We start from the raw sequence: 24,342 nt of genomic DNA on the forward strand, positions 1-24,342 counted from the left end.
AGTTTAAAAGCTAAAAAATGTAAAATAAATAAATAAATAAATAAATGAAGGGTTAAAATGATTTTTTTGTAAAGTTAAAGGGCCAAACAAGTCATTCTACCTTCATTGTATGTCTAACTATTATAATACATATATATTAAATAAATTTTTTCAAATATTAATATTAGTTTTAAGTCCGTGTAATATATGCCATTAAAAAATTTTAATTACTATAATATTATTATATCATATCGAAATAAAAAATTAACTTATTTTAATAATTTTAAGTATAAATTTGTGCTAATTATTTTTAATTTATATTTAACTAACAGCAAAATGCTACAAATTTGATAAGCATATGGAAAATAATAAATAGAAATAAAAAGGTAAATATAATTAATTTATTTAAAAAGAAAATTATCAATACAATTTAAAAAATCATTTACTATTGTTAATGGAAAATAGAAAAAGGAAAAATCAGAAGCCCATTAATCCAAAAGAATTGGCGCCACAACAAGTTTGTCACTCTTCTAGGGTTTTACAATCCCTCCTAAACCCCCACACAAAATTGCTTCTTCACTTTCAATGGCATGAATGAATTCCTTATCTTCTTCTCCCACTCCCTCAATCTCACCTTCAATGTCTCTCTCCGCTACACTCCGCGTCTCTTCTTTCCTACGCCACAATCTCTTCCTCGCCCCTTCTCGCGCCTCCGCCCTCCGTCGTAATGTCTCCCACCTCCGTTTCCTCTCATCGTCCCCTTCTCGTCGTACCGTACACCATCCCGTCAAAGCAAGGCGCGGCGGGGGGCAGGAGGACGACGGTGGACTAGGAAATGGAAGCTTGACGGCCGTTGTCAAAGATGGAACCGGCGATGGCCGAGATGGGCGGGTTCTTCCCTTCGAGCTTCACAAGGAGGCTATGGACTCATATATGGCTTATGCATTATCCGTGTTGCTTGGACGGGCTTTGCCCGATGTTAGAGATGGTTTGAAGCCGGTGCATAGGAGAATCCTGTAAGTAATTTGTGATTTTATTCGTGTTTTAGTATCTATCTAGTTTTTAATACTCATTTTGAATTGATTTCTTTTTTGGAACACGTCCAAAAATAAACCGGTCTTGTCTATTTATTTATCTATTTCGAATCCTGTTTGTCTTTTGGTCTGTGCTTTATATCCATAATAATGTTTTTATTTCAAGTATATTCATTAACATATGGCATTTGGTTCCACCGCAAACAGATACGCAATGCATGAATTAGGTCTTTCGTCTAGAAAACCGTTCAAGAAATGTGCTAGAGTTGTTGGTGAGGTAAAACATTTCGCAGTGTACTTATGTTTTTTTAACAAAAATGCTGGGTGCTTTCTCCATCCATTTTCAGCTAGCAAGTTGTTTTTGAATTATCTGCATTATTTAACTGTTTCTATTTCTTATGCCTCTATCTCAGGTCCTCGGTAAGTTTCATCCTCATGGGGATAATGCAGTATATGATTCCATGGTGCGGATGGCACAGGTAACTGTGAATTTACATTTTTTTTTTTTTAGCTTCTCTTTTTCCTGTGATTTATTTAACTGTTTGTTATCTTTCATTCAGGATTTTTCATTGAGGTTCCCTCTTATCCAAGGACATGGAAATTTTGGTTCAATTGATGCTGATCCTCCTGCTGCCATGCGTTACACTGAGTGCAGACTTGAAGTATGCTTTAAGTTTTCCGACTCTTAAACATAATTTTGGGACTCTAAGGCTCTATTTCATTGGTGCTTTTGTTCTTTCCTACCGCAAAAAGCAAAGTACCAACCAAATGGAGCCTATATTTTTCCTTGATTCTACTGTCTTAGTGAGTCTTGTTAATTTCAGAATTAAATTAAAGAAAATGAATTGGAAGTCAAGAAACAGCTTTTTTATAATGTTATTTAGACTTTGATACTTGTATAATCCCTTTGTTTCAAATTTGTTGCCTCATGGTATAAAGTCAATGGAATTGTTAATAATATTAAAATATGCAAGATTAATTTACATTCCACTTTATGCATTCAGTTCCAATTATTTACGCTAAAATGGCCCTCACTTATTTTGTTTGAGAAAAATAAGCTGGTGATTGACATATTAGTGTAAAGTCTATGGTTTGGCATCATTGACATTGTTTTATATGTACATACCAATTTGAAAGTTTTTAATCATTAATAAGAAAATTGCTTCAGTGATATATTGGTCTACTTATTTCATGCTTTATTACCCATTGCATATATGTTATTTAATGAGTTGATTGGTTCCAGGATATGTGCATTGATGTGTGTAAACCTTTTGCATTTGTTGAGAAGTGAGTCAAACTTTTATGTTTTATGGATGCGTTGGCAAGTTGAAGAGATTATGTTGTGCAGGTTCTTTCCTGAAGAAACGTTTCCCTTATATTATAGAAAAATTATGATTTTGGTCTTATCAATTTCTACTCCAGTTTTATTAAGCCAAACATAATAAATTGTTCAAAAAAGTGATTCTATAGGCTACCCATGAAATATAGCCTCTTTCATGGTACATACAAAGAATGTGGATGAGGGGCTTGGATTGTAAAAAAAAAAAAAAGTATTGCAAGTCTACTCTAATCACAATTAGTTAATCCTGCGTCTTTAGCAGTGCTTCTGATATGCTAGTACATGGCCAGGAGAGTTGTTGACATGAAGTTCACTGGTATTACATTGAACCCTTTTTTGTAATTCTTTGTACTGCTAATCTTTTATCAAATCAACCACTAGATTCAAACAGTTCATATTTTTGTGGATGTTAATTTCAAGTTGATTCTATCTTATAGTACATGAATAAAATAGATGCATTTTATCTCAAATATTCAATTGTTAACGTTGTACTCTCTTATTGTTGAATTAACAATGGATAAGTTGTTAAAAAGTCAAAAGAGGTGAAAGATCTAATAGTGTTTATATCTTTATACTAATATAAGTTTTACTCCCACATTGTTCTGCATTTATTTTTTTATTGGCCTCGGGGAAGGGGAGGGGTTGCAGGGTAGAAGGTATTGAGGTTTGGTGAACCTGTTCTCTTGAGTGCAAGGTTAGCGTATATTTGTTTGCAGTTTATGAAGAATACTGATGTGCATACCATTATTCCATTTCTTTTCTTTTTCTCGTTAATATTTGTGACAAGAATGAGTAGTTAATAGTTATGATTTAGTTTCTTTTTTAGCTTATTGGGTTGAGTGTTAAAGTTTAATTGCAGTCTCCATTGCTAGAAGTGTGAAACCCTGAATACCATACTGATTATTCATATTCTTGATTCCATAAATCTTGCACTCTGTTTTCATTTGCTTCAATTTTTTCCCTGCAGGCACTCACAGAAGCAATTCTTCTGGCAGATCTGGAACAAGATACGGAAAGTTTTGGCTTTTAATTCTAGCCATTGTTATTTGAAGTTGGGATACTAAAACTATTATGTTCAATCGTTAATTTTATTGCAGGTTGATTTTGTTCCAAACTTTGATAGTTCACAAAAAGAACCATCACTTCTGCCTGCTAGACTACCAACATTGTTGCTGAATGGTTCCTCTGGGATTGCGGTGTGTTTGTCTTTATTCTTCTTATTATTAAAAAATCAGGGACTAATCTTTATATGAATACATCGACGCACACCTAGACATACATGTGCTTATATATGCCTATTTCTTCTCAACTGCAGCTACTGTTTATCATAATTTTGACATTTTCCATTTAAAAGTTGTGTGAATAATTTCAGGTTGGCATGGCAACTAACATTCCTCCTCACAATCTCGGAGAGTTGGTAGATGTGCTCTGTGCATTAATTCATAATCCAGAGGCCTCAGTGAGTTTCAAATTCTCTCGCCAAAATGGTAGAAATTGAGAAATTATTTTTGTTTTGCATGTTGGGACTTCCAGTTTTTGACTGCTATTAGTTACACATAAAATGAAATTTGTGGTGCATTAGTTACACTTGCTCGTAGGAATATCCTATTATGATGTGCTTGTTTAACATCTTGGAAGTAGGGGTGAGTAAAATTCGATTCGACTCGAAAAAATCGAAAAAAAGTTCGAATTTCAAATTATTCGAATCGAGTTAATCGAATCAACTCGAATTATTTTTTGAATTTCGAGTTTGAATCGAGTAGAATTTTCAAATTTGAATAACTCGAATAAACTAAATATCAAACCCTTTTACTTCCCTTCTCACCTCAAACCTCCCTCAAACCTTTTTACTTTCTTCCAAAAAATTTTACTTTCCCTAAAAGCCCAAATCCTTTTTCCTTTTATTTTCCCTCCAAAATTTTTACTTCCCCTCAAAAGTTTTATTTCTCCCAAATCCCCAAAACTTTTACTTCTTCCTAAACCCCCAAAACTTTTCTTTTTCGAATTTATATCTACTATTTATATTATTAAATTAAATTTCACATTTTGTACTATTTATATTATCGAGTTGTTTAATCATGCTGAATCTTTATCAATTTCTGTTAAAATTGAATTATTGATGATGCCATAAAATATTCGTGTTAAAATTTTCTGTTGGTATCAATTTCACATTTTATCTTTAAAATAACTTTTATCCAAAATACATGGTGACAAGAATCAGAAGATAATTAAAACAACTAAGCAAGCAAAAAAGCTAACTTGTACGTAAAAGATTAAAAAATAAATTATGAGGTGATGAAAGTTAATAACAAATTTGATTACGGTGGGCAAATTTGATTACAGTAGGTGGCTTTGGCTACAAGGACCCAAAGCCATTTTTTGAATTTAACTCAAATAAATATATTTGATTCGATTCGAATTTCATCTCACTCGACTCGGTTCGAGAAAATTTCAAACCGAGTTAGGATGATAAAATAAAATTCGTCAATTTGAAATTTTTTCATTTGATTCAATTTGATTGAATGCTCACGTTGAAGGAAGCTCAAATATCTTATTTCAATAAGGATTGTTGGTTAGCTAGAGAGAGTAGTTTTTGGGTGATGAGCTATTATTAGCAACGGATTATATGTCTTTCCACCAATGAGAATTGTAAAAGATGGTTCTATTCTATACGGAAAAGGAGGTATTAATCAATAAGATTTAGTGTGTTCAAGTTATTGCTTCCATCTTGAATTATGCCACACAGAGCTCTTTATAGTTGTTATTGAAATATTGTGGCCAATAATTTTATTTCATGCATTTGTTAGCTATGACGGTGTCTATTGGGAAATCAGTATGTACTAGTGGCTATTTGCCAATAGAAATTCAAATGTTTCTGAAAAGGATGGATGAAAGATACTTGTTGATTCCACATAGATGCTAGCTGTCTTGTCTTCACATCAAAGCAATTGGCAACTTTATTATGTGCTAACTGGGCTTTGTGTAGTCAAATTTGGATATACTTTTTGCTGTTTGTCTATGATAGACTTAATGTAGACAAATCTGATGGTTTTATAGTGTTTGATGTGTAGATAGTTGGAAAGAGAGTTTGTCAATTGAACTATATTAGTATGATTAAACATTAATTCTATGCCAAGCTTATGGGTGTTTGACAATATCTTCACAACTAGATCTTCTTGTGCCGCTAGGTGGTCAAGTTGTTTGTACTTTTGATTGCTATATGATACACTTTGGTACCCAATATTATCGTTATTGTTGATGGAGGCTTTCTGTTTCTATGTTTGATTTTCAGTTCTCTTATTTTCTTGTCTCAGTTGCAAGAGTTGTTGGAATACATGCCCGGACCTGACTTTCCAACTGGAGGGCTGATAATGGGAAACCTTGGGTGAGTTGCATTTTATCCCCCTGACTGGGAAAGAAACAAAACATGTAGCCCTTTATTTTGCATGAATAAGCATATGAAACATCTCTACTAAATAACTTGGTGCTTGTTTTGGGTTAAATTTGGTGTAGACGGTCTATACTTTGGGAAGTTTAAAATCCTGAGATGTGGATAATATTATTTTTTTGTGACCCGTTTCCAAAATGTTGGATGGCATAAATGCTTCAATTTCTGTAATGTGGGGTTAGGCACTGGGTTGCTGCTCTTGTTATAGATGGCATCAGTTCTAAGAGTGGTGTAAATCAGATAGATTGAATTGGAATAACTGGTTATCGTTAGTTAATATTTACAAGTTTGAAACGGTAGAATGACTGCCAATTTAGCATAAACTATGTGTCGTTACAATGGTTGCATTAACCATTGGATTTGTGATTGTTACCAGTCTTACTTGGTGAGTCTTATGCTTGGTAGTCCATGGCTAGGATTTACTTGTTCTGTTCTATTGTCTGAGGATTTTCAGTTTAGGGCTCATAGAAGGTGGATCATTACATGTGCTAGAGGATGGATGTAACTAAATTCCAAGGTCTCCTTTATTGTTTGGGGCACATAGATGAAAGCTAAAGCATCTTAGGAATCACCACATTATTGAATCTAATCCTACCAATCAAATCTCTTTGGGATATCCATTTAAAAGTAATTAATCTGAAGACCAGATCAACTTTAGAGGTTTGAAAAGCTGAACAATCCCGATGAACTGCTTGAAACCTGACTTGACCAGCACGAACAAATTAAAAATATTAAAAACTTGATCTTGATGTACTTTATTGGAACAATAAAGTGTAATTCCTAGGAGAGTTAAGGTGGGAAATTTAACCACAGTCTGAACTCTGACCCAAATTGATCCCGAAGAGCAGTGACTTGAAATTGGTTGACCTGGGCTCAAAGTGACCCATACTTGAACTGATTGGACTTAAATGGTTAACATCTCTACCTGTGAAATTTTCAATAGTTAATTTGATATATGATCCTAATGGTCACTGGTGGTGATTCTTGCAATGTCCATCTAAAGACTGCCAGATTGGTTGGTACTTTATAATATTTGCAGTTGTTTGAATTGAACTTTAAACAGATGTAACAATAAGCATCGAACTGTAGTCCTTGCTGATTGACTTGGTAAAGGATTAGGAAATTTGTGGATACTGCCATTTCTTTCAAATAATCCGAGAAGCTTTGATTACTAGTAAATGAAATACATAACTGGTATTATCGTGAGTTGTGTGCTTTCGAGATGAGTTCGATTAAATATATGATTTTTTTTTTGTATATTTGATAATATAAAACCTTATTATCTTAAGAAAAACACTAGTTCAAAGCTCTTTTTGGGTCCCTCTCTTTGCTGCGTGTTGTATTATTTTTTAGAGCTTTGTTTGGGAAACATAAAACTACATGTGATATCATGGGATAAAGTGTTCTAATATTGATTACTTTGTTAAGGATCTTGGCAGCATATCGAACTGGGCGAGGGCGTATTGTAGTTAGAGGAAAGGCTGACATTGAACTGCTTGACTCTAAGACCAAGAGAAGTGCAGTTATTATTAAAGAGGTGATTATTTTGATTGCATCAGCTGTGTATATTAATTTTTCTTACAGTGTACATGGCTAGCTTGAAAGCTCTCCTTACGTAATATATTGGGAATGGAACAGATTCCTTATCAGACAAACAAATCCTCGCTTGTTGAGAAGATTGCTGAACTTGTTGAGAATAAGGTACGGTCATCTTATTTGAGAATGTTAATCTCAATGCTTACATGAAATCGTCATATGTGTGTAAGAAGTGTTGCTCTTCTTTGAATTATGGCAAATTGTTTGCTTTTACGATTGTATTCCCTAAAAAACTTTTATTTCTCCTGCAAAAGTTGAGCAAAAATAAGGACACAAGAGCAATGAAGTGAAAAATATACCTCCGTCTTCTTTCAAAAGAATAGCCAGAGGGAAATTGCATTTTAAAGAAAATAATAATTGCATTATGGGTACTATGTTTCAATTTAGCTGGTCCTTGTTAGCACAGCTTGAATTTGGAGTACACAGCAAATGTTTTGAGTCCCTACCCTGAGCACAAGTGCAGATGTTCCATCAAGAAGATGCTCAAGTAGGGACATGAGGTTGTTTTCTATAAGAACATTAACTTCAGAGGTGCTTCAAAGTGTCCATACTATACAATTACTGGAAGCATAAATCAGAGGTCTTTATGTCTCAGTTCATAAGTGTTCCTATCCTTTTTGAACAACTATAAAGCGACTTAGAATAATGTGTCTATACCACATTAGTTATCATTTTACCTTTAATTTGTGAAAGTTGTCTCATAGGTACAAGTTTGTAATCCATTACCTTCTCAATGTTGTATTTTGCTACGGTACTTCAATTGTGTTGGATTGTACTTCCATGCTTTTATTGGTTGATTTTTGACAAAAAATAACTGTGATGGAATATTTGTAGATACAGTATAAATAAGTTTGGAGAAGCAGAAACTGAGATGTGGAATTTACAATTTCCACAATAATGAAGGGGGCAGAAAGATCCAACATGAAATTCCATGTCAACTTTTATACTGCATAAATTAATATTCCTTCAGCTTTAATCTTTTTTCCATAAATTATTCAAATTAGAAGTATAGCTCCAAACTTCATCATTGAGCATGGTATAATGTCAAGTTTGATTTTTATTCCTCAAGTGTTTTTGGTGTCTTATTCTGGAATTCAACTCAATAAAGCATCTTTGTTGTTACTGCAAAATTTCTGTTATATAGTGTATTTGACTTATGCAAAACATAAATTTATTGTGGATTGGCATTTTGTAGATATTCTTCAAATTATAGGTGTTCTATTATATGATCTTTTTAATTTGTTTAACAGACTCTAGAGGGTATCAATGATATTCGTGATGAGAGTGATCGCTCTGGAATGCGTGTGGTCATTGAGGTATGATATATTGGATTTTGTTCAGTTCCTTCCATTTCCAGTTGGTAAAAACACCTTTCCTTAATATATATTTTTTAATTCACTCCACAGCTTAAACGGGGAGCTGACCCATCTATTGTGCTGAATAACCTTTACCGTCTCACTGCTCTTCAGTCTAGTTTTAACTGCAATATGGTGGGGTGAGTAGTTTTTCTGTTAGTTGTATATGGTTCTAAAGAGCAGCTATGTTTCTACTAAGCTTGTTTTCATAAATTATCGGCCCAGTTCTTTGTCCCCCCAACTTTGGGAAGAACACATTAGTTATTGGTTTATGTGTATAAATAATTCAAGTTTCTTTACGATGCATGCTTTTTCATGTTATACTTTTCACAATTTATGATGGGTGCTCCACCTAGAGCTAGTTGGTAAGAGGTTGAAATGTCTCTCCTATTTTATGTACAAGGTCTCAAGATGTTCTGAGATTTACTTACCACTTAAACCTCTCCATTATGTGTAGATACAATGGACTTTTCTGAAACTTAATGGGCAGGGACATAGGCCTATTATGTGGTTTGAACTTTATGCATAGGAATAGCTAGTGCAATGGTTGTTCTAAACATAGTTATTCTTGAAATGCCATTATTCTAAACAAGAGCTGTTCTGAACTTTAGCTGTTATCAACAGAAGTTGTTCTCAAATAACAACTACATTGGATGACAGCTGTTCTAACTAAGCCCTGTTTTGCACATAGCTATTCTGGACATAACTGTTCTCGAACAACAGTTGTTGTAAGCAACAATTATTCTAAACAAGAGTTGTTGCTCTGGAAGAGATACTCTTAGTAGCACAATTTCCTGAAATATAATATTCTTTATCTGAAGGAAGAGTAAACTGTTAGTAGCCAATATTATCTACACCTATCACAATGGACCAATAAAATCTTTGCACTTGCTTTTATATCACATCAAGCCTTTTGGTGTTGTCTTTGGCTATAATTAGTTGGTTATATGTGGATTATTTCTCTTGTACGTATGGTGTCTTAAGAACCCTAAAACAATTACATATTTACTAGTGTGTTTCTTTTCTAATAGTGTGAAGGTTAGAAATAAATGCATAACTTCTGTGGCTTATCTACATTTCATAATATAAGTTGTTTAACCAAAAGCATAATTTGAGATAGATGCCATTACTTCTGCAATGCATACCAATGTTAGGTTTAGTTGCAAATTTTGGTAAAATGTTCTGAACAACTGAATCAGACTGTTGATGCGCATAATTGGTTGTATATGTTTGTAATTGATGTTCTGTTTTTATTCTATATTACTGTTCCTGTTGTAATGATGTATTGATTTGAATATTGACTATCTTTTTATTATAGTATTCTTGATGGACAGCCAAAGCAGATGGGCCTGAAAGAGTTGCTTCAGGTGAGTTTTTTATGCTTTACATTTTAGTCCCGTTTTGCCTTATATTACAACTGAATTTAAAATTGTCTTACATAATAGTTTTTTTTCTTATTATGTTGTCTTACATGTTAAACACATACAGGTATCTTGTCCTTTTGACATTAATATCCATCTTATCTTATTTTTCCTGGTATTTATAAGTTTTGACAAGTGTATTGAAGTGTCTGGATTCTATCTTTGAAAGTGTGAAATGAACTAATATATGTAATTCGCAAGTAGCTTTGACAAGTCTCCCAGGAAATTAATAGTGGCTTAGAACATGCAGGTTGAAGTGTTGGGATCACACCTTTTGGATTCATGGCTGTACTTATATAGCACTTTCACCATGCTACAAATTTGCTTCAAATTTGTGGCATGTGTGTGATTTGTTAATGACTTTGAGCATGCTGTTGGACTCACTGATCATTTGTCTCGCAACTATATATTTACTGCCACTATGCTAATTTGTATATTACTTTCATTAGATCCACAGCACACAGAACACCTCTATATTTTGGCTTAGCCCTTATTCCAAAATGTGCCTATGTTTGGTCATATGTTGGTATGTATGTTTCTGTTTGTATGTATGTTTCTGTTTGTATGTACCATACACTGTTTGCCAATCTCTATGGCTTTCCAAAGTTTCCATATAGCAAAATTATTACTATGTTCATCTTATGCTATTTTATCTTCAATTTTCACTCTTCTTCTTCCTTGCAGTTCCACTATTATTGAATCTTATCAGCTTTTCCTTTTCTTTATTTTTTTTTTCAGGCATTTTTAGAATTTAGATGCTCTGTTGTTGAGAGACGTGCAAGGTACAAGCTTTCACAAGCACAAGATAGAAGGCATATTGTAGAGGTATGTCTACAAAATGGGTTACATTTAAGACTAAGAAAGATAAGGAGCTTGGGTAACCCATCTATTGAAAATCTCTATTTATTTTTACATTACGTGTGTGTATTTATATATTATTTTGCTAGTAATTTCATGTGATAGACCATATTCATTTTTTCATATTTGAATGTGCACTCAGGGTATTGTGGTAGGGCTTGATAATTTGGATAGAGTAATTGATATAATCAAAGAGGCTAAGGGCAATGCAGCTGCATCAGCTGGCCTGAAGGAGGGTAAGGCCCTTTAGTTTTTAACTTCTAAATGTCCTCTTCTTCTCTGGTTTCATGGTGTTGTTTCTTTAGCAAATAATTAATAGTGGAAGAAAAATAAAACATTTCTGCGGTAGGATGGTTTTGTCTTTATCTTATGAAATTTAATGCATTTTGGCATCATTTGTCATTGCTTATGCATCACTATTCCGTTTACCACTAGTGTTTACCTAGCAAATATGTTTAAGTTGACACCCACTACCAGTAATTCTTGTGTGTCTTGATAATATCATGAAGGGTACATGTAGGCTGTTCAGAGCATCTTTAATCACATGAATGTTGTTTCGACTTTTAGCCAAAATCTTGGGCATTGTAGAAAGATGCTTAATTTGCAATTGTTCAGGGAAGGTAGGTTAGGATTGGATCTTGTCAATGTTCCCCAGAATCATTTTCCTGTCAGTTAAGAGAGTGTTGTTTTCTAGTATGTTAGGAATACAAGGTGGGTCTTTCTTTTTCCCCCTTGTTTGGTGTTTCTGTATTTTGGCCTTTGATTGGCACTAGGAGTTGGTATTGATTTATTGCTTGACTATCATTCAATGACTGCAACTAATTTATCATTCATTTTCTATTTGAGTTGCATTTGCTTGATATTATTTTCAGTTATGCTTAATTAATATGAAAATTGATATTATTTGATTTTGACTGGGTTTATAGTACAAAATATCATCACAGTGCAACTTTCTTTTCTGGGAACATTTAGCAATGAAGTTATGCACTTAGTGGTGGAGGATTTGAACTTGTATTCTTGTTGGACCTTACTATCAAACAAGGGTTTTGTTGGGTTTTTCTCCAAATTTAAAAGGATGGTTTTTCATGTGACTTCAGCTTAGATTTTGGCCACAAAAATTTACATGTCATCATTGAAAGCTCCCATCACTACAAATGGTTTATCATTTCTTTTGGATGCAGAATTCAATCTTTCTGACAAACAAGCTGAGGCCGTATTGGATATAAACTTAAGACGACTTAACCTTCTTGAGGTCTGTAGCTGCAATATCTTTCATAAATTCTGAATCTGTTTGCTCAATAGTATTCTGTAGGTTGCCAATAATATTATCTGAAATGTCATATGCATGTTTTTTGCAGCGGAAAAAGTTTGTTGATGAAAGTGCATCATTGATGGAACAAATTTCAAAGCTAACAGAACTGTTGTCAAGCCGAAAAAATATATTGCAGGTGATCTTTTATAGTTTAAGCTATTATTCTGATTTCTTTTTGCCTTTACCATAGTTAAGATGCTTGAAAATGTAATCACAGTAGAGTTCGGCTGATAGAGTGCTGGGACATATGCTTATGGTACTCTTGGCAACATGAAATCTCTAGATATTTAGTTTTTCATCTTCTGTGTTTAACATAATTTAATTTATTGAAGAAACATATGATGTGCAATGTGTTTGATATATAAATATGATCCACTCCCTGGCACCCAAAAACAAAAAAAGAGTACAAAAGAGAAGATCTTCATGTTTCTGCTTCTTTCTACTTCTTGGAGTCTGATCTAGGTTATTCTCTCTAATACGAACAAATTACTTCTAAATAAATGCTCACTTTTCCTTATTTTTAAAGTTCTATTTGCTCAAAATTTTTGGTGTTTTTCTATGTAGAAGTAGCCTTTCAATTTTGAAATGAAATAATAGTTGATAGATGTATATTCTCAAATGGGCACGATTTTCTAGTAGTGATCTATACCTATTTCAAGCATTCTGCAATTTGTCGGGCTTGTCTTGTAATTTTTTTTTTAAAATTTCAATCTGTTGTTTAGCTAATAGAACAAGAAGCACTTGAGCTAAAGAACAAGTTTTCGAGTCCAAGACGTTCAATACTGGATGATTCAGATGGTGGCCAACTTGAAGACATAGATGTTATTCCAAATGAAGAAATGCTGCTGGTAACTGATAAAATTGATTTTTCCCTGATTGAAATCATCTTGTTTGTCATTTTACATCGTATTTGAATATCATAGTATATTGTTTTTCTCATGATTATGTGTCCCTTTTCAGGCATTCAGCGAAAAAGGTTATGTTAAACGGATGAAGCCGAGCACTTTTAATCTTCAAAATCGTGGAACAATTGGTAAATCTGTTGGAAAACTTCGTGTAAATGATGCAATGTCTGACTTCATAGTTTGCCGTTCACATGACCATGTGCTGTATTTCAGGTACTTGTATCCCCTGTCCAGTTTTGGCTTATTATTTTTTATTGGCATTAGTGCTTTTTGTGTGTGTGTGCATGTGAATATTTGATCTTTCACAATTTTGGCCATTGTTTCTTTTTCTTCTTGGTGTGTGGGTAGGGTTGGATCTTGCTGTGAAAATTGGAAACATAAACTAAATTTCAACGTATTTTTTTTGCAATCTTGCTGTTTTATTAATATTCTCCCTGCAATATTAATACACTTCATAGTTTCAGGGATTTATCTATTTAGATAGTCTTGCCCCTTTTCTATTTGCTTTCATGTTATGGTCTATTACTTTATATATATTGCTGCAAATATATATGTAGATTGAATTGTATGGAAACTGCAGTTATGGAGTTAATATGGTCGCCTTCGTTGTCCAAGTTTCAATTATAAAAAATTGAATTATTGGGTTAAATAGCTTTGAATTCCTTAACCAAAAAGCGGGGAAAAAAATCTGGTTATAACTACTTGATTTACACATGAAACTATGAAAAGCAAATAACCCAAATTACAATTTGTGGTTTCTGTTTGACATTCCTATTAAGCTTTGATGTAAGATCAATAAATTGCTTAGCCTCTCTTATTCAAGATGTTCAATACCAATTATCATGCTAAAATAAAATCCTTAGCTTGGAGTAGATATGGTCATAGTCATACCATTCTTGGGTGCTCATGGTTCAGTTAAGTAAGGCTTGCCCTGATCTTTGGGGTATTTTAGTAATGACTCTTTTATTGCTATTTGGTTGGCCTGTTTGCTGAGCACCTTGTTCATGGAATTTGTCTCCTGATACAATGGGTGTATGAAGGTTGTCATGTTGTTTGAACTTGCATGTCATGGTACTTCCCATCAAGATGGATATTTGCTGCAACTCCTAGCTCCTAAATTCTAATAAATAATTTTACATTATAAACCCCAAATGCTCTCTGCAGTGATAGGGGAATAGTGTACTCAGCTTATGCATATAAAATTCCAGAAAGTAGCCGAACTGCTGCTGGGACGCCCCTGATCCAGGTATTTATTGCTTTGCTGTCCTTTTTTGTTTATAATTTTTTCCAGTGCTGACTAAAGGCAGCTTGTGTTGCTTCATGATCATGACAGATCATATCTTTATCTGAAGGCGAGAGAATAACGTCGATTGTTCCTGTCACTGAGTTTGCGGAAGACCAGTTTCTAGTGATGCTTACAGTGAATGGCTACATCAAGAAAGTATCCCTGAATTACTTCTCAGCTATTCGGTCCACTGGAATCATAGCCATTCAATTGGTCTGTCTTTCTGTCTGCTTTAGCATTGAACTTCGAGTTGAACCTTTTAAATATGATACATCCCTTACCCCTCAAATATTTATATATGTCAGGTTCCTGGTGATGAGTTAAAGTGGGTTCGTTGTTGCACAAATGATGACCTTGTGGCCATGGCTTCACAAAATGGAATGGTCATTCTAAGTTCCTGTGACATTGTAAGTAATATTTTGTTGCTTTCATTTTTTTTAAGTTGCAAGATTTACCAAGCGTTGGCATAAGTTAATCCATGGCTTATTTTGTTGCCTATCATGTTTCTCCGGTTCTATTGGTACATTTAATTGTTCATTCATACTTTTGCACAGCCCAAATGTAAATTGATTAAAGCAATGTTGCCAAGGGCGTCAGGCGCACTCGAGGCGCTAAGACCTCTATATAGCCTGAGGTGCAAGGCGCAAAAAAGCGCTCGCCTGAGTAAACTGAGGCGCAAGCATATAAATATATATGTAAAATGTATATAAAAACATATGTAACTAATACATATGTTTACTAAGTATTAATTAATTAGTAAAAGGAAGATAAAATTTAATATAGTTCAATTTATAAATTCAAAACATTGTTCAATAGTTTAAGCTTAATAATTTACTTAATGTATTGTAAAATAAAACACCATAAGAACGAAATTAAATATATTATCACAAACTAGCTCTAAATTTCCTTCATCTTCTCTTGAAAAGTTTTAACTTTTAAGAGTTAACTAGGTTTTTATATAACAAAATTAGGTCAATAATTAATTAAAAAAAGTCATTTATTATTTTTTTCTTTTAAAAGTCAAAATGATAAAATAAATAAACAGGAGAATGAAATGGCTCTTTAGTGAGGTGTGCTTTTTTTGCGCCTGGCTTTGCAACAAAGGTGCCCAAAAAGTGCACTAGGAGCTTGCCTGATTGAAGTCTTCTTGCCTTGAGGTGACTGAGGTGGTAATGGCCATTTGCGCTGCACCTTAGCGCCTAGGCGCTTGCCTTGACATCACTGGAGTAAAGAATGAGACCTGCCAGAAATATTAGGATCAAAACGGGGATTTCTAAGGATTGAGATATCAATCCTGTAACCATATATTGAATTTCTTTGTCTTTTCTGCCCTCTGGAGTCTGGACATCAATCTTTACTTAGCTTATCATTTTTTTTTCATATGTCTCTCTCATTTTGTTCTCTTTTTCCTCTTCCTTCCTACTCGTGTTGAGAATATTTTCCTATGGATTAGTTAATAAAATGCAGTTCTGGAGTTTAAGATGAAATTTCTGAACAACTATTTTCTGGTTGATGTTAATGAACATTTCACTTGTAGACAATGAAAACAAATATACTCAGTTTTTTCATCCAAATATTACTTGTGTTTGAACATGATGATGGGTGTTAGACAGCTGAAATTGTCACATGGATTTTTAAAGACAGCTTATGTATAACTTGATTTTACCTATGTCTTATATGTGGTTGCAGTTAATTCAAGTTGTTTTTATACTTTTTTGACATGCATTGACATGATTACCTTTAAAGTTCATATTTTTTAAGCATAAAATTAGAATGAAGTTGTTACAGATGCTAAAAACTGTTCCAAGTTTATCCCAAGAAATTGTCTGTCTTCTTTATGACAATTAATTTATACTAAATTTCCAACCAAAAACAATGTGACTTTTATTTCAAAGATTAAGCACCGGCAAGGTATTATGTAATTATTGATCAGCACTCAGTTATAATATCTTTTCTAGAAACTCTATGATTATAAATGTATTTTAGATTATCTGCATCCTGTATCCAGACTGTGATGTCGGAGTGGCTATTTTTCAATGGATACAGTAAAATAGTTTTATAATAATCTAGGTGAAAATTTTGGCTCATTTATTTCCCTCAAGGTTCCAGAGCTCTTAAACCTTGCTGTCTGCCAGTAAAGGTTCTCCTAATTGGTGCACAGAGCAAAGCTGGTTGTCATGTGAACTATTTGAGCTTTGACTATTTCAAAAACTTGCTGCTTAATTATTCATTCAATCACTTAAAACATAGGAGATACGTAGAACATTTGAGATCAATCTGATTCCAATTATTAGGGTAAAAGAGCAAGTAATATAATATTTATATAATATGTAGAAACATTAAACCTTAAATAATTGTATCTGATCTTCCGTTGCTGAAGTTTAATGTTGGAAAACTTGAACTTGACTAGCTCAACCTATCTGAGTTGAGCTTGAACTCCTTGCGGCTAAGTTTTGCTCAAGTTTTTGTGAGTTGGTGCCTAGTATCTCCTGAATGGGGTTTGACTCTTATTTCCAGTTCCAAACTGCAGTACAATTAATATCTCAAAGCACTAAATTTCAATGAATCTGAGCTTTTTTGGTCTCAAAGCACTATACATTACTGAAATTGAACTTTGGCTTCTCTTATAATTAGCATCTTTAATTGTTGTTCTTCTAGTATTTTCCAAACACTGTAATAAGAACTTGTGACTTTTCATCACCTTGTCCTTAGGTAACTTATCTTTTTCCTGTCCTAAGATCAAATATAACAATTGTAGAAAGTAGCAGGGACTAATTTTACATAGCATTCCTTTATCTAAGTTATCATTTATCATGTAGTACTTGTTCTTGTTTCCTAATGTTGTTTGTTCAGATCCGAGCACTAAGCAGAAACACCAGAGGAGCTATTGCCATGAGACTGAAAGAAGGAGATAAGATGGCAAGCATGGACATCATACCAGCTCCAAGGCATACAGATTTGGATAAGGCAGCAGAAGATTCCATTAGCTAGTAAATTGTTTTAAACTACTCTTTTATGTTTGTCCATGGTGCTTATTATCTGTATTTGAAGCTTACCAACATTGTCAGATTATAATTTTGGGTTGGATTTTGGGGGTTTTGCAAAATCAAGTCAATGAAATGCGTCTTAAGAATTTCAAAAAGCTGCTCTTAAATTTATTTCCATTTGCTCTTCCAAGGCATACAGATTTGACTAATAAACAATGTGTTTAGAATGTAAGCCCAGATGCCGGTGTTCTTAAACTTGAAGTTTCCTCTATATAACTGTCTGTCAATTAGTTAATAATGTTCAGAAAAATTCAGGGTTTGACTATAAGTGATATCACTTCAGAATCATAGGCTTAACATTTTTGCTTTTAGCTCAGTTTAAAGCTTCTTTCTTCATGGTCTGATCTATTTCAATACATGGATTTTGGTTATTTTCTATTGCAATTTATCTTCTAATTTATCATGTTTTGTGAGATAAGTCCGTCCATTTTAAGTCCTATTTGTTCTGAATGCATTCCGGTTGAGTTCACTTCCTATTTGTTGTTACTATTTATCTTATAATATTGGGTATTAGCTTTGATTTATTATTTATTTATTGTTCCTGACATAGTGATAAGGGTGGCAGTGGTCCGTGGCTCCTGTTTGTCTCTGAGAATGGCTATGGAAAGCGAGTTCCGTTGAGTAGCTTCAAAAAGTCGCCTTTGAACAGAGTTGGTTTAATAGGATACAAGGTACAGCATCATCTTTGATCGTTTATGGAAATTTTTGTTCTGCCTGATTCAGTTTCTCCTAATTATAACAAGTGTTTGCTCTCTCTTCAGTTCTCTTCAGAGGATCGCTTGGCAGCTGTCTTTGTCGTTGGCTTTTCATTGACAGGTAAATTACGTAATTGGTGATTTATATGTAATGTTCTTGTAAAAGCTGACAGAATTAATTCTTCATAGTGCATATTCTGATTCTCTCTCTCTTTCTCTCCCTCCAGAAGATGGTGAAAGTGACGAGCAAGTGGTGCTTGTCAGCCAAAGTGGTACTGTTAATAGAATTAAAGTTCGGGATATCTCAATACAGTCTCGTTATGCAAGGTATAATAAGTAGGATAGTTTATTTGTGCAAGAGGGGTTTAGTTTGCTAACAATGGGTGAAGTCATGATTAGCTGATGCACAAAATGCTGCATTGCCTCTGTTCTCCTTGAAATATATTTTAAGTCAATTTCAAATGGACAATTTTGTTCCATATCACATTGTTGAAGACCCCTTATTTACGGTTGTAACAACATAGGACATTCTCGGTTAGAACTAAAGTATATATCTCGCCAAAAACTACAAATAAACAAAAAAGATAAATATGTAAAACATATTGAACTTACATCTGTTTTCTTATGTACCAGTCTTATGATTATTGGAAAAACCTGTTTAGATGAAGACATGGTAGTTTGTTGGAATTGGCTTATTCCTCTTATTTATTTTATAGGCCATTATGGGTCATATAAGAATGTGTAGAAATCAGAGTATTATATATTAAATAGAACATAAATCAGAGTTTTTATATACAACCTATGACACTACTTTAGAAAACTCTAAGTTAGGAAAGATACTAAATAGGAGATATGATCCCTTAAAATAATGGATTTTAATAAAAAAATATCTACAAAATATTCCTAAAATATTTACAGAATATTCCTACGCTCCCCCTCAAGCTGGAGAATATACATTGTATAATCCCAGCTTGAATAGGAATTTATTGAACACAGGTTTTGGCAAAGCCTTGGTAAGAATGTCTGCAATCTGTCCTTCTGAAGGAATGTAAGAAAGAGTGGCTGTCTTTTTGTTGACTTGATCAGCAATAAAATGCCTATCAATTTCAACATGCTTTGTTCGGTCATGTTGAACTGGGTTCTTGGCAATCTGAATGGCAGATTGATTATCACACAAAACTTCAAAGTGATCCTCTTGATTTGTGCCAAGTTCTTTAAGTAATTTAAGTAGCCAAATTCCTTCGCATATCCCCAAAGCTAGTGCTCTAAATTCAGCTTCAGCACTGCTTCTTGAAACAACAGATTGTTTCTTACTTCTCCAAGTTGTAAGGTTACCCCAAACAAAAGTGCAGTACCCACTAGTGGATCTTCTTTCAGTGAGATCTCCAGCCCAACTAGAGTCTGTAAAAATCTTAACAGTTCTGTCTTGTGTCTTCTTAAACATTAAGCCGTGTCCTGGAGTTTTCTTCAAGTACTTGAGAATTCTATTTGCTGCTGACATATGCTCTTCAGTAGGATTAGTCATGTGTTGACTAATCACATTTACAGGAAAAGCTATATCTGGCCTTGTCAAGGATAAGTAGATTAGTTTCCCAACTAACCTTTGAAATTTCTCTCTGTCTACTAAGGACTCATCTTCTTTATTGAATCTCAAGTTTGCCTCCATTGGTGTATCAGCCGGCTTACAGCCAAGAAAACCAGTTTCTTTGAGTAAATCAAGTACATACTTTCTCTGGTTGATCACAAGTCCTTCTTTTGATCTTGCCACCTCCATTCCTAGGAAATACCTTAGCTTTCCCAAGTCCTTGGTTTCGAATTCCCTGTTTAACAACTTCTTCAAATTGCTAATCTCTTCCTCATCATCTCCAGTAAGAATGATGTCATCCACATACACAATTAGGATAGCTTTCTTATTTGTAGAAGTTACCTTGATGAAAAGCGTATGATCGGTAAGGGACTGCTTGTAGCCATTTTGAAGAATGACTTTAGTGAACCTCTCGAACCAAGCTCTGGGTGATTGTTTTAACCCGTATAGAGACTTGTTGAGCTTGCAAACCTTGTTGCTACCTTCAATAGACTTTGAGCCAGGTGGCAATTGCATATAGACTTCTTCCTCAAGCTTGCCATTAAGAAATGCGTTTTTTACATCAAGTTGGTGTAATTTCCAATCGCAATTTACAGCCAAACTTAGGAGTACTCGAATAGTGTTAAGCTTTGCCACAGGTGCAAAAGTTTCTGTGAAGTCTATCCCATATGTTTGCGTGAAACCTCTGGCCACTAGTCTAGCTTTGTATCGTTGGATACTGCCATTGGAGTTATACTTTACAGCAAAGATCCATTCACAGCCGACAGCCTTTTTTCCTTGAGGAAGGTCTGTAATGGTCTAAGTAGCATTTTTCTCTAGTGCACAAATTTCCTCTTCAACAGCCCTTCTCCATTTTGGATCCTTTAGAGCTTCAGCTATGCTTGTGGGAACCTGTTCTTTATCCAAAGTTGCTGTAAATGCTTGAAAAGACGGCATCAATGAATTATAACCAGTAAATTTTTCAATAGGATGCTTGGTGCACTGTCTAACCCCTTTTCTAATAGCAATAGGAAAGTCATCTAGAGTAGTGGACTTACTGATTTCTTTTTCCATTTCGGCAGCTGGACCCAAATCCAATTCTCGGCAAGAATCAGATTGCAAAACAGTCTCAGGGATATGTCTTCTTTTTCTTGTGTAGACACGAAGCTGTTTGGGTGATGGTGTTTTTTGAAGACTGTCAATTAGAGTAGGTGTATTTTCAGGAAGAGTGTTTAAAGTGGGTGTAGGTGAATTAGTCATAGGTACTACAGGAGAATCAATGGGAGCATTCACAGGTGACAGATCTGCAGGTAATGGCGAACAAGATGGCAATTCTGAAGGTTGAGAATGAAGATTAGAAGGAGATACCTGTTGTGGCTGAAAATCACTCCATGTTTCCCCCTGAATTTCAGCCTGAGTGAAATAGGAATCTTGCTCATAAAATGTTATATCCATAGTGGTGAAAAATCGTTTAGAAGGAGGATGATAGCATTTATAACCCTTCTTAAGTGAAGAATACCCAACCAATACACATTTTAAAGACTTAGGATCTAACTTGGACTTATTAGGAGCAATATTTTGGATAAAAACAGTGCAGCCAAAAATTTTAAGTGGTAGAATGGAGGAGGTAGGCTTAAAATGAGGAAAGTGCTGCAAAAATATAGATTGAGGCGTTTGAAATTTTAAAACCTTACTAGGCATCCGGTTGATTAAATATGTGGCAGTTAATAAGGCTTCCCCCCACAAATATTTAGGAACATTAGTGGTAAATAGAAGAGAACGAGTAACTTCAAGAAGGTGCCTATTTTTTCTTTCGGCAATGCCGTTTTGCTGTGGGGTTCCAACACAAGAACTAATCTGAACTATGCCCTTTTCCTTAAAAAAATCACCTAAAGACCTAGCAAAAAATTCACTGCCATTATCAGATTTAAAGAGCTGGATTTTAGACCCAAATTGAGTGAGAACCATGTTATAAAATTGCACAAAAACACTAGCAGTTTCAGATTTATCTTTCAGCAAATAAGTCCAAGTTATCCTACTGTGATCATCAATAAAAGTGATAAACCACTTACAATTATCAGCATTCTTCACCCGAGAAGGGCCCCAAATATCACTATGGATCAAAGCAAAAGGGTAAGAAGGCTTGTATGTAGAAGGAAAATAAGATGATTTAGTATGTTTGGCAAGAGAGCAAACTTTGCAAGAAAAAGAATTAGGCCTTTTATTAATGAATAGAGCAGGAAACAATTTTGCAAGGTATTGGAAACTAGGATGGCCTAAACGAAAGTGCCATAACATAACAGTATCAACTTTTCCTAAAGCGGTAAATGACTTGGAGATCTCGATTTTAGGAGTGGTAGGGAGGATGTAGAGACCATTATGCAAGCTGGCCTTACCAATCATCTTCTTCGAGTTCAGTGCCTGCAAAGTACAATCACGATCATTAAAAATTACAGAGCAGTGCAAGTCTGTGGACAATTTACTAACAGAGATGAGATTGCACGCCAGATTTGGTACAAAGAGAACATTTTTAAGTGCAATCTGTTCATTGAGAATAACAGTGCCATGTCCCTCTATTTTGCACAAGGTACCATCAGCCGTTTTGACAGCTTTACCAAAGGTATGGAAAAAATTGTGAAACAATGCCTTGTTACCAGTCATATGATCCGTAGCACCAGAATCGAGGATCCAATTAGGAGTCAACTGGGAGGAGAAAAATGCAGTAGAAGAAAGGTTACCTTCTGGATCTTTTATGACCAGATTACCTTCACAAGACCCTTCAAGAAAATTGTTGCCATTCAATCGATGGCAGGTGATAGTCAGACCAGACGAATCTGATGGAGCATCGGAACCAGAAAAATTTTCTGGATTTGAAGTAATCTCCGAAGTAGGAGAAGGAGTTTCGGACATGGTCTAGGTTGAAAAAGAAATCGTAACCTAAACTGATACCATGTAGAAATCAGAGTATTATATATTAAATAGAACATAAATCAGAGTTTTTATATACAACCTATGACACTACTTTAGGAAACTCTAAGTTAGGAAAGATACTAAATAGGAGATATGATCCCTTAAAATAAGGGATTTTAATAAAAAAATATCTACAAAATATTCCTAAAATATTTACAGAATATTCCTACAGAATGTAAGTTCTGAAGTAGAAATTTGTAGCAGTCACCATTTTCTGTGCTTTTCCAATATACCCTTAGTTTAATTGAATGAGGTGATGTTTGAATTATGTATTTGCTTATGTGCATTTGATTTCATTTATTCACACATTCAGTGTTACAAGTTAATTTAAAAGTGGGAATTGTTTTGCTCAACTTTGGATCCTTCCTAATGTGCTGCTTCAAACATATATGTTTTGTTTTTACCGAGTATAATTTTGGGGAAGGGGAGATTTGAGCCTAACTCTTCAAGTAGAATGCTTGTATCAGTCGTTCATTACTCTGCCGAAACTCAGCTTGTTGCTTGTTGTGTTGTATAGCATACGTGCTTATATAATAAGCCCTAAGAGTTTCCTTTTTCTTTCAAGATGTAGGATTTAAGCACCGTGCTTATTCTCTTGGGATGACATGCACTTACTATTTTGAGCCAAATGCTTTACAATAGACTGCTTGTAAAAGTTGAAACTCTTCCTAAATATATCGTGAAACTTTATTGTGATTCAACTATAATTTATCTTGCATTAATTTGCAGGGGGGTTATTCTAATGAGACTAGAGCATGCCGGAAAGATTCAATCAGCATCACTAATCTCAGCCTCAGCAGAAGAAGCAGCAGAGTTGCTACCCGGTATGCAGTCAGAAGAAGCAACAACTAATGCAGGAACAGCTGAGGGCATATCTATGTCATCATAAAGACCACAGTTTGGCCGATTGCTCAAAATTGTCTCGTGTAAGTGTAACCATGTTCAAATTCTATGTAGTATAGAAGGGCTCTTTCAGTTAGCAGAAACAAGAAGCATTAAGAAAATTAGTATAGAGAAATCTGATGAAAGCTTTATCTGTTGTATTTAAATGAAAAATATTTTTGAAGAGGGGTTGTATCCCCTTTTTCCTAAGAATGTCGGTTTTGGTGGCAATTGGGGTTTGGTTTACTGCTGTTCTGATTTAGTGAAACGTATTTATTCAGATTAAGCTTTAGAAGCAGTTCCGAGTATTAAGAGTATACTATCTATGTTCGCAAGTAACATTGAAAAAACATTTAGAGAAAAAAAGACTTGACTCGGGAATTGAGTTCTATCGAGTCTAATCAACTTTTATATAAAATATATTAATATTGAGCATATTGTCGTTTTTTAACTTCGAATGAAGTTCACAAAGTAAAATTTTATTATAAGGTTAAAATATTCTGAGTTTATGTGTGTTTTGTTATAATTTTACGCATTTTAAAATTCAGACTCAATTGATATCATTGTCAAATTCAAGTTGATTACATTGTCTTTTTAGTTAAATTACTATCATATCAAGTATTTTTCTTTATTTTAAAATGCCACCAATAAA

At 34.2% G+C, this 24,342-nt stretch overlaps 1 protein-coding gene across 4 annotated transcripts; it reads left to right on the forward strand.

Annotated features, from left to right (window-relative positions):
• Positions 1–461: 461 nt before the first annotated feature.
• On the forward strand, positions 462–23,970 carry LOC107927581 (DNA gyrase subunit A, chloroplastic/mitochondrial). Of its 4 annotated transcripts, none has more exons than XM_041091651.1 (27): positions 462–995; positions 1,221–1,290; positions 1,427–1,492; positions 1,574–1,675; positions 3,320–3,364; positions 3,450–3,548; positions 3,725–3,811; positions 5,667–5,737; positions 7,229–7,337; positions 7,439–7,501; positions 8,647–8,712; positions 8,803–8,891; positions 10,070–10,118; positions 10,911–10,997; positions 11,173–11,266; positions 12,212–12,282; positions 12,389–12,478; positions 13,065–13,190; positions 13,303–13,460; positions 14,412–14,493; positions 14,581–14,745; positions 14,838–14,939; positions 17,386–17,522; positions 18,145–18,250; positions 18,341–18,395; positions 18,505–18,601; positions 23,538–23,970. In XM_041091651.1, exons 1-27 carry the CDS (start codon positions 574–576, stop codon positions 23,695–23,697), a joined length of 2,868 nt encoding a protein of 955 aa, XP_040947585.1. In that variant the 5' UTR covers positions 462–573; the 3' UTR covers positions 23,698–23,970. The 4 variants fall into 4 exon arrangements, with proteins under 4 accessions (XP_040947585.1, XP_016714163.1, XP_016714164.1 ...); XM_016858674.2 differs by having other exon boundaries at positions 463–995; positions 18,130–18,250; positions 18,502–18,601; XM_016858675.2 differs by having other exon boundaries at positions 463–995; positions 18,130–18,250.
• The last annotated feature ends 372 nt before the right edge of the window (positions 23,971–24,342 follow it).

This window comes from Gossypium hirsutum, chromosome D04 (genome assembly GCF_007990345.1).
Source record: "Gossypium hirsutum isolate 1008001.06 chromosome D04, Gossypium_hirsutum_v2.1, whole genome shotgun sequence".
Classification (NCBI taxonomy): Eukaryota; Viridiplantae; Streptophyta; class Magnoliopsida; order Malvales; family Malvaceae; genus Gossypium; species Gossypium hirsutum.